Raw genomic sequence first — 11,680 nt, 5'->3', positions numbered from 1 at the left:
CGAATCGGTCCAACACCCGGTCCGCTGATTTTTTCAGGTCCAGTTTTTCTGAAACTGTCCAACAAGAAAAATGGTTTTGAACCGGTACATCGTACCCTAGTACCTATAGTTTTCAACTGTTATAAACATGTTACCCGGTACACATGTAAATTAATCAGATTTCTTTAGTTAGATTAATTGATGATTTATGATGATGATAATTGAGTCCGTACAATACTTCTTTCAGGGCCTAAAAATAGACATTATCTAAGATATGGCGCCGAGTCTTCTGCAGCTTAACTAACGCCTCTGTTCTGATCGCTACAATTATATTGTAAACATAACAGACATGATGCGAGGGTGTATTCGTATTTCTATTAGCAAGTAAAACAAGTACAGAATGAAGCTCTCCACACAAATCGTTTTTGGTGGAAATATAAAGTGTTGACAGTGGATCGCACAATTGGTCATGTTCTGTGTTCTGATCTACGAGGCCGGTTCAAAAATGCCACTGCTTTTATAACAGGCTCATAACTGAGTTGAAATTTGGCACAAAGGTACAAGAATATATCCTCTTGAGATTGAGATATCTCAATTTGTTGTTCAGATTTTTATGAGCAATTGAGTTGATTTCAAGATGACCACACGGAGGATGGTACTCAAGCTAGGGTTACAGAGCCATTTGAGTAACATAATCAGAACGCACGTGTGGATTGTTTGTATAGTTACGAAGGTCGTGGACTTCAGTCGTGTTTTTAATAGCTACAACAAGTTCAGTGGTTGGCCTTTGACATAATCACTATTTGCATATTTAAGTAACCGGTTTTCTGATTGCTACAATAGATGCGTTCTATTGGGCATGTAGCCTGTACAATTGACCACCTCTATGTAACGACCACCTTACAATCTGAACATGCACTTTTTGGTTGTTCTAAAGACAATTTCCTCATTGACATAAGCATTAAGAGTCCTGCCAGTATAGTGACCACCTGTCTACATAGTCCATGTCTTATCGGTCCCCTGAGTTCATTTGATTTGGGAATATTTTGTCCATATTCTTTTCTTCTGTTACAACTTAACCAAGGGCCCGGTCATATTCGTCGCACGATCGTCGTACGGTTGCAAACTGAGGGCATTGATATTCTTGTGATTGTCCTGTATGAGTCATATAAAATTGAGTTGTCTTGTTACGGACTAGCTAGATCCGAATCGGTGGTTAGTTTTAGCACAGCCTGATAGATGATTCTACGACATCACAATCGTACAACGTCCTACGACAAATGAGAGCGCGTCGTAAAGTGAACTTAAGTTTTATATTAGGTCGTGCGATCGTCGCACGATTTTGATGCAATAGGATTTTCAAGCAGGCCGTCACAGAACCAACCAACCACCGACATGGATCCAAAACAACATTTTGTGTACCAAGACAGTTGAACTTTGCAGGAGACGTACATTTTTGTCCTCCAAAATGCCCGAAGTGAATGACCGTACGACGATCGTACGACTTATGTGACCGCGCCCTTACACTGGCCAATCCTTACCAAAGAACCTCCCGTGGAAACCAAACGGGATGTAGGTAGGCATGTAGGCAGTGTTAATGGCCTTCATCGTTTTACAATCAAGAATGAGAAGATAGCTTTTGCCCAGTTCGGCGTCGAAAACAGCCGACAGAAGAACGCCGTCATCTTCGGCTTTCCCGTCGGGATCGGCGACAAAACTCGGCTCGCTGACGTAATGGTTCGGGTGGTACCAATACAGATCATTACCAGGGGTACACAGGTCCTTTTTCACCAAGGCGAATGAACCATTGAGTGGGCTTGAGGGAGAAAAATCGAGAATGACACCGTACACGTAGCAGTAATGTTTGGTTCGGTAATTTTCGTTGATAATTGGAAATTCAATCTTGTGTAGAAAATCTTCCATAGGGGATTTGCTTCGGAAGGTTTTGGTCTGTACGGTCTTATTGGCTAGGTCAATGGTGTAACGGTAGAGCCTAGACTTAGCTGATTTGCCATGAAGGCTGGTTATGTTACGCAACTGGGGGAGCTTAAAGTCGGCAAAAATTGCAAAACCTTCCTCAAACTGAACCACATCGGCAACAATCGTACCGTCTGCCGTTTCGTACGCGTTCACGTGATGCGTGAAGAAAATGGCGTCTGTTTGCAACCGCTGTACATGTGTCTCCCCTGTTTTAATGTTAGCCAGAATAATGGTTGTCTTGTCTTCAGGGACCCAGTCTATTGACACCATAGCCGTCTCCACTATCTTTATCATGTCGAAATAGGCAGGCTGGGCGAAAAATATGGCGTAGTTCTCAGTCAGGGCAAAGCTGTGCATATAGGATGCTCTATCTGTCTGAAAGCTAGCTAAGACTTCGTACGTGTCTAGATCCTTAATCCTTAGCACATAATGATCCTGTTTCTGCCCTGGTATCATACCAGGGATCTGTATGTAGTTAATGTTGTGAGTTGTACCGGGTTCGACTATAGGGTGGGCGCAGGACTGAACCACATGACCCATCTTTATCCCGCTAACGCTAGGAATAGACACTCCTATAGTCGCTAGCGTGTCCGAGTCAAACTTGGCGTACACCCAGCCGTCAGTTAAGGCGGCGTAGACGCTGTCCTCCCCGTGCCCGTACTTCCAGACGTTGACGTCGGTGTTGTCGTAAGGATACCTGAAGGCGTCAAGTCTCTCCAACTCGCTGAACGGGGGGTCGACGCCGAAGAACGTGATGGCGGGCGCGTAAAGGTTGGCTTTCTTAGATCTAGGAAAGAAGGAATTGGAAAAATACGCATTTGTTTGTCAACAAGAGATTTGTCAATAGGAAGCCTGACTATCTAGTAGTTCTCTAACTGATCAGGTCCCCAGAATGTATGGCCGATACAGTCAAATCTGTGTACCAACCACCACGACCGCTTTTCGGCGGTCCATCGAATTTTCCCATAGGCGCAAGCATAAAAAATCCATATAGGGTCTCCACCGTCCAACGCGACGTACGTGTACCTCTAAGCCAGAAGAATTGGGAACATCCTAACACTGTAGATCTATGAATAAGGCTCGCTCCCTGAGAGCGTTGCCAAAAGTTATTACAATACGTATTCTGTACTTTTGGTCCACCCTGTATGTGGGACAAACGTTGAGGGGTTGGATAAAACAATGCAACACGGAAAACTCAAAACTGATTCCGTTATGGCCTCGTGACTGTAAACCCAGTCCGACCCTTGGCCTCCTGACCTTCTCCAGATCATGGTTGGGAGTTAGTTGTGAGCAAGGTTACCTATGATTGAGAGTTGTTCGGCGAGATCTGCTCATATATATAATCAAATTTGAACGAACTGTAGCTAGATCAGGATGGATTCCAGGCTACTCCCGACCCAGCACCAACCCTGGTTGGGGAGAGGTCGGGAGTAAGTTGTAGGAAGGTCCTAAGTGACAGAAGCTACATAACAAACCTTGTGTAGGCGCTGGAGTCCAGAAAGGCGGCGGAGAAGTTGACCAGGTGCGGCCCGATCTCCACGCTGTGGAGCTTGGCAAAACCGTCAAACACGTGGATAGCGGAGCGGCCGCCTAGTTCGAACAGCGCAGGGGCATTCCGAACCTTCAGGACAAGGAAATCAACAGCCCGGTCATACTTTCTTCTGTTACAATTGGGACAAGAACATTACTGCAACACATTGTCATTCAAGTACTCTCTTCTGGAATACTCGATCGCCATTTCTACTCATCTCAGCACATAATGTTCGGTAAATTTGATCAATCATATGTCTCTACTACTTTATATATTACATGTACCCACTATGAAACCGAAAGAAACACATTATTTCAAACAGTTGCCACAATTTCACCAAGCTTTTACCACCTGAGATATCACCAAAAGACTATATTTCTACTAAAAGCACAAAATCCCACCATCATACAGAATGTGGGACAGTTCATTAACCACTGCCTTCAAAGAAGAAGTCAAACCCGACAATCATGATTATTCATTGTATCATATAACGTTACTAGTAGTTAATTAGACAATAGCTTTATGTATCACACTATCTACCTCTCTTAGTTCTTGTGCAATTAGCCTTCGGGCATGATTTTGCAAATAAACTTATATATAATATCATGCATATATACTGGAAAGCGTTATCATCAACTTTAAGAATGACACCATATTTGTTATGATCCTACATTAAAAGGCCAGAGCTGGTTATGTAAGTGCGTCACAAAACATAAGTGCCAAAGTTCACCTGATAATGCATTGCGTATTAAAGGTTAGCGGTGGAATTTCTACACTTTTTGGGAGATCCACTCACAAAATCAGTCATGGTACTCATTTCACCATAGCCTAATCATAAAAATTTAGGTATCATTTTTTAAGAAAACATACCAGTCATTTATTTAATTACCACAACGGATATACGATCAATGAAAATTTCCGCCCTATGTTTCGCGACCCACATAAGCAGCCCTAGTGCTCAACCCATGAATGTACGATCATAACAACACATACAAAATATAATCATTAAGGCCAATTTCTAACATTTTAATGATGTTCACTACAATGCAATAGCAATATCTGAAATATGATTGATCAAATCTAAGTTTCTGACCTTTTCTGTGTTTATGGTTAAACTACTGCGTACATAGGAATTCAATGGCATGTGGTTTGCGCAGATACATGTATTTTGCAACACATCGTAACAGTTATAAACATATATAGCACGTTCTTAAATGACTTTTCTAGACTTTATACAGCATGGATGTGACTCAACAAAACAGCTTGTTTCCCAAGGTAACATTCTGTCCCTCACCAGTGTCCCCTCCAGCCATTTCGGGACGGTGTTTTTGGAGTCATACTTCATGGGGACGTGTTGAACCTCCTCTGTGTTGGTCTGGAAGAGAGTCAGTACTCCTTCAGGCTTCGCTGCGCTCACTGAAAGCGTCGCGAAGAGAACCACACACGCACCGACCGTGTTTAACGCCATGACTGCTCCAGACATCGGGAGAAAACTGACCCAGTTAAGTTACCTTCGTCCTTTAAAGTAAAAATAAACTTGTGTTTCACATCATCCTCAGTAAAAACCTCAGTATCAAAGATATAAAAATGATTTAGTTGTAAAGAAATAAGATAGATCAAAAGATTAGAAACAGTTACTTTTTAAAAAGATTGAATAGGCCATCTATATGTGCATAAACTGGGACGGGAGACAATATCGACTTCCAACAACCTTTCACCAATTGCTTATGTCACATACACACGTACAAAAATATTCCCGTGTCCAGAGCAATTTGCACAGATAGTTTAAGAGGACTGGGCGATATCAGTCGAAGATTCTGGCGACTGTGATTTTTTCAAATGGAGACTATGAAGTAAAAAAAGATTATAACAAATTACAAGTGAACGGCTTCTCGGTCGTCCTCGGCGTAGATTAACTTTACCCGGTGTCGTTGAAAACAATTTATTGTGACAAGTTGGCCGGTTACAAGGTTTGAGACATTCGCCAAACAAATGTTCTGTTATCAGCCCGAGACTTGGAGAATTTCAACTAATGTTACAGTTTATTCAAGGACAAAGAAACGTACGTTTGTGTAAGCTTCGTCCTTTGTGTGAACAATATTCAATAATGTGCGTTTTTTGGTCACGTATAGGTAAGGTAGGGGCATTGGCCGGTGACTGACTGCTTCTGTCGTCTGATAATGACGTAACCGTGTTTGTTTCCCGCTATGAAAAAACAAACACTGAAGGGCTGAAGGTACAAGTCAACAAACTGTGTACTTTGGTAAAACAATAACGCGCGCTCTTGCTGACGGTGAGGGTCGGAGGGTCTCTGACCGCTCTCTGTCTGTCGTCTGACATTTTCCGACCTAATTCAGAATTCACTGATATTGATAACCTGATATCTTCTGTGGTCAGACAAAGAAAAGGCAGAAAAGGAAACGCTGATCCAAAAATTGATTTAATACATGTGTAACAAAGAGTGGCCGAGTGTGTGTCAAAGGTAACTTTAGACTAATGCCCCTTTGACCGGGCTTTGTTGACACTTGACGTATATTGTGATGACGCCGTTTGCGTATAAACTTGTGTAGCGGTTTTCTTGAGGTATTGGTAATTTCTTTACACGATATGTTGCATCTACCTTATTGCATCGCCTAAATTTGGTAAGGAGAAAATTTCTAGTTTTGGCGCCAAAATCCTACAGTCAGTGATCCGCTGTGGTGTTACCAATAGTGCATTGCGCCATGGACCCGCCATTTCCGAAGAAGACGACGATATATGGCGGTTAGCCTGACTAAATTCGCGCTCCTAGCGGCCGGCCCGACAGTTACCACCCCGGGTAGGTTGCCATAAACTCTGCCAGCGAGAGATTGTGTAAGGAGGTTGTGCACTTATGGTGCCCTAAAGTAGCGCTGCTAATCACACAAGCCCATGGACAGACATGTTTGCCTGTATTTGGAGTTGTTCAGCACCAAGGACAGGCATCTTAACCTGTATGTGGATGGTGCTCAGCACCAAGGACAAGCATGTTAACCTGTATGTGGATGGTGCTCAGCACCAAGGACAGGCATGTTTGACTGTATGTGGATGGTGTTCAGCACCAAGGACAGACATCTTAACCTGTATGTGGATGGTGCTCAGCACCAAGGACAAGCATGTTAACCTGTATGTGGATGGTGCTCAGCACCAAGGACAGGCATGTTTGACTGTATGTGGATGGTGTTCAGCACCAAGGACAGGCATGTTTACCTGTGTGTGAATGGTGTTCAGCATCAAGGACAGGTGTGTTTGCCTGTGTTTGTATGATGTTGAATTCATATACGGTTACTTACAGATTCAAGTACATTTTGACATGTTTGTGATGATTTCATATTTTCAGTTTGCTCCCCACCGCTAGTCTGTGTAACACAAACTCCGCTATAAGGGCTGTATCTGGCCCCTCCCGCAGGGGGCGGCGGATGGTGGACGGGCTTCTATAAGTGCGATTTAATCAGACTATGCTAAAACCAGCTCATGACATATCGAAGATGCGCTTTCATTGTGTTCTATTGAATTGCTTCTATGAAATTAATTTCCGCAAAGTGAATGGATGTACAGTAATACCAGAAATCGAGCAAAAATTTCTGTTAAGGCGTGTGGTTTTACCGCGAAAACATTGTCGGCAAAAGTAATGTTTTAGTCACTCTGTAGCTGTATTTCTAGGTTGTTTAAAAAAGTCTTGTGTGAGATTTAAGTTGTTTCTAATTAGATTAGTAGCTTTAGACCAATCAGACAGGCCGTTTTCAACACCTGTGTAAAAGAACATGTTTGGACGACTGGTCCAAAATGGCGCTTCCATACGATACCTAGGCAATTTTTTTTTACAACCTTTCGGGTACTTCTATGAGTTTTTGTCGGTACAATATTTACCCAAAGTGTGCAGCAGAACGTTGGGAAGTTTTCACGGTGGATTCAAGCCGCTCTCTGGATGTTTTGAGGAGAAAATGCGGGTTTGCTGACCAGTGACTTGAGGAATTTGAAGAGGGCAAGAAAATGGCGAGGCAGTTTGGAAGAGGTGTGCGGTGTTTGGAGACGACATCGCTTGTTCTTACAGGTAAACCAACAAACTTATTTCCCTCTTATAATTCCGTAGCAGCTACTAAACAACTATGAAGAACACGTCTAGTTATAATGTTCAATAAACTTTGTGTAGTTCTGTAAGTTCCGAGCGGCCATTCGTTATTCAAACATTCTTTGAAAGAGTCGATTTTGTCCCGTTTATAAAAACATTTCCATGTGTGGGGTGCTTGTAGAGTATTGAATGTAAGAGCATTTCGTTATTTGTCTATTATAGAACATTTTGAGTTCATATTTGCAAAAATGATGCTGTCTTTTGTTTGTCTCCATGTGGTTGATAAACACCCGTTGGAATGCGCAAGTGTGCAGAGTGAAATTCTTTGGATATTCCCGCCAAAACCTCGGGTAAACAAATTAAGGCAGGCGGCGTGGAAAGAGGAGATAATGAATTCATATACAGGCTTTTCATTGGCGTCATAGTAATTATAATTTAAATCCCTCAGTGTCCATATTGCTGGGTAATTGAACTAAGCAATGCCATTTTTTGTGTTATACGGACACTGTAATCCAACATGGCGAAGCTGAAAAGCCTGTATACACGTGTAATATGAATTTTAGTGAGAGATCTCTTTGCTAATTTCCTTTGTGATGAAACAACAATAATAATAACGAAAGTTTATTTGCAAGTTCATGCCCGGCGGCTAATTGCAAGTACATTGTAGAAACATACTATATTAGGGAACATACATGTGACAATGAAAAGTGATCAACATCTTGTGTTGACTATTTCTGCACGGGTTGGGTTTGAATTCTTTTTTAGAAGCAGAGGAAGACAAAAAGCCCCAATTTTCTACAACTCCTGTGAATGTGGGAAACTGGGATATGTCTTTGTGGCTTCTCTTTAAAAAAATCAAAGTGATTCTTCCAGGATGGTTGAATGAACTTTTGGATGAAAACCATCACCTCCAAGTGTCTCAATGGGTATTACTGGTAGTTCACATATTACTGTGGGCTCAATGATTTGTATGGTTCATGCAACAATATTTGATTTCCGGTCACCCGTTATAAATGGTACATAATGTGTACATCATGTGTACGTCATGTATTGTGCCTTTGGACTTTCAAACCTGCGATACTTTGATGTGAAAATTAGACAAGTGAGATATTGTAGACAAAGATGTGTCTGTAACCTCAAATGACCTCAAACAACTCTAATATTCAGTGTACATGGGGCAAAGACCTTGTGTGGTGCAATGGATACATATATTATGCATTTATGAATAAAAAAACAGCAAATCCAAACTAATAAGTCTAGTTCTTTGGAGTTAGCTGCTTTAAAGATGAAAGCAATTCTAAGGCTGAAAAATAAGTTGACAATGATAAAATTGTTCCATGCTGTAATCTTTGAGACACAATTATAATTAATAACAGCATCCACTGTCGTCTGTGAACTGAAGAAGGTATCAAAAACTTCCCCATGCAGGGTCCTATAACACAGATGATCCAGATTATGCTGGACAGAAATTGCTTCAATCAAAACTACTCAGGCAGACCGCACGCAAGTGAGTTCAAATCATTTGAATCGAAGTGTGGAGCCCGGAACATGTAGCTGCAGGTGGTAGGATATAATAAAATCGTAGACTGGAATTTGTTATCACCAAGCACAGTAGGGGCATCTTCTCTGGATAGCTTTAAAGAACGCTTGCAGATAGATGTGCTAAAGTTAGGTGTGACAGGTTGTTCGGTGTAATATAACCAGCTGCTGCCGCCCCGCGTGCCTGCGAAGCTGGTGCGTTACGCCGAACGGCGGTTATACCGGCTATATAGATACAGATACAGATACAGAAATCACCATACAGTTGATGATGTGATAACTGAGATATGACTGGTTCTGTTAATTCTATAGCTAGGTGGTTGCTGATGACTTTTACTGACTAATGACTAGATCAGACCATGGTCAGACCAGCAGCTGTGTCTTGATCGATGATGGACAGTTGTGCAGATATTGATCATCCGATCTCTACAAAGTTAGTTAGACATGTAATGACATTTTAACAGACAAAGGCATCAGGTGAGAAAATTTGAAATGTTTCTTTTTCCTACCAAATATTTGCCGACTTTGAGACAAGTTAGTAACTTGTAATGTCTGTATAGTTTACTAAGGTGTCTGCTGACTGATGCAGTGGTGAGGACTCCTGTCTGAACCTGACAAGACTGGATTGGACCAGACCAGGGGATTTGAAGACCAAAGAGGTTAGAAAAATCATAATTCTTCATTTTATCTACCATTTTTTTGTGCTATTTGTGACAAATGTGTAACTTGTAATGTCTGTATAGTTAGGTGTCTGCTGACTGATGCAGTAGTGAGGACTCCTGTCTGAACCTGACAAGACTGGATTGGACCAGACCAGGGGATTTGAAGACCAAAGAGTAACATATTTTAAGGTTAGAAAAATCATAATTCCTCATTTTATCTACCATTTTTTTGTGCTACTGACAAATGTGTAACTTACAATGTCTTTATAGTTAGGTGGCTGCTGAGATGCAGTAGAGAAGACTCCTGTGTTAACTGGACAAGACTAGATTGGACCAGACCAGGGAATTCAAAGAGTGAGACAACAGCATACACAGGTTAGAAAAATTTAAGGAATTTCTGCATTTTACCTACCATTTCCATTGTGCTATTTGTGACAAATGTGTAACATGTAATGTCTGTATACATGTAGTTAGGTGTCTGCTGACTGATGCAGTAATGAGGACTCCTGTTTGAACCTGACAAGACTGGATTGGACTAGACCAGGGGATTTGAAGACCGATGAGAAACATAAGGTTAGAAAAATCTGAATTCTACATTTTAGCTACCATTTCGTTTGTGCTATTTGTGCCAGATGTGTAACTTGTAATGTCTGTACAGTTAGGTGACTGCTGACTGATGCAGTAAAATCAATATTAAAAAAGAACAGAGAAGTTTGAGTGTAAAAGAATAGAAAACATTTCATAATAGTAGATTTCTAGATTCACTCATACAAACACTTGAAACATAATTTCTGTCTGTATCTCATGGTATCTCATGGTTTAGATTTGTTAACTATTTAGTGTTTTCCACCCACTGATGATCATTTTGGTGTGTTGTCCAGATCTAGAGGGTGTGAGTGAGCTGTGACCAGTCCGAACCTGGAATGGTGATGGAGTGAGCTGTGACCAGTCCGGACCTGGAATGGTGATGGAGTGAGCCGTAAGATTTGACACTTGAATTGAATACGTTATGATATACGCTATCTCAATTCTTCTTAAAAGTTCACGGGCCACGTTTAGATAAGTAGCAGTTTGCTCTAGAAGCCGTATGAAAGCCGATTTTAGCGCCCCTTTGCTTGCGTGTTTCCTATTGGTTAATTCCCTTGTAGATCATTAATTAAATCTGGCCCTTTAATCGTTAATATAATACTTTCTGGTATTATCTATATTTCTATATACATACATTGGGTAGTATAGTAATAGACAATAAACAGCAGTTCTTGATATCCGTTCTAGCTTTTAAAGGAAATGAGCAGGAATTGTTTGGTTTCTTCGAATGGGAGTCTGAATAGAATGCTATGTTTTCTCTAATTTTGAATCGGCGGCTGGATCGTCGCCTACAGCAGTAGTTCATTAATTAAATCCGTCTCGTAAGATTTAACACTTGTATTGAATACCTTAGGGTATGCGCTTTCTAAATTTGCCTTAAAAACTCACGGGCCACGTTTAAATAAGTGACAGATTCCGATTTCAGACCAGGCTGAAGCCTTGGTCGTCAATGGGGCCTGATATTTGTGTTTAATCGTTGACATAATACTTTCTGTTATTACTTATGTTTATATAACCATATATTGGGTAGTAATAGACAATATTCAGCAGTTATTGATAGTTTTTTCAAGATTTTCAACGAAATGAGGAATTTTTTTGCTTTCTTCGAATGGGCGTCTGAATGGGATGCTATGTTTTGTCTAATAACGAATCGGCGGCTAGCCTATGATCGTCGCCTACAACTATTGTTCATTAGTTAAATCCGGCCCGTAAGATTTTACACTTGTATTGAATACCTTAGGGTATACGCTATCTAGATTCATCTTAAAAATTCACGGGCCACGTTGGATAAGTAGCAGTTTGCTCTAGAAG

The 11,680-nt window shown here is 41.2% G+C and overlaps 1 protein-coding gene across 1 annotated transcript; it reads right to left on the bottom strand.

Moving 5' to 3' along the window:
* Window positions 1-1,430: 1,430 nt before the first annotated feature.
* Window positions 1,431-5,044, bottom strand: LOC118405416 (beta,beta-carotene 15,15'-dioxygenase-like). The gene is made up of 3 exons (XM_035804915.1): window positions 4,785-5,044; window positions 3,435-3,634; window positions 1,431-2,746 (listed from the first exon to the last, which is right to left on the bottom strand). The coding sequence occupies exons 1-3, from the start codon at window positions 4,971-4,973 to the stop codon at window positions 1,501-1,503; spliced, it is 1,635 nt and encodes a 544-aa protein (XP_035660808.1). The 5' UTR covers window positions 4,974-5,044; the 3' UTR covers window positions 1,431-1,500.
* Between the last annotated feature and the right edge of the window lie 6,636 nt (window positions 5,045-11,680).

This window comes from Branchiostoma floridae, chromosome 18 (assembly GCF_000003815.2).
Source record: "Branchiostoma floridae strain S238N-H82 chromosome 18, Bfl_VNyyK, whole genome shotgun sequence".
Taxonomy (NCBI): Eukaryota; Metazoa; Chordata; class Leptocardii; order Amphioxiformes; family Branchiostomatidae; genus Branchiostoma; species Branchiostoma floridae.
Note: the sequence above shows the minus strand (reverse complement) of the source record. Positions and strands in the feature narration are given on the sequence as shown.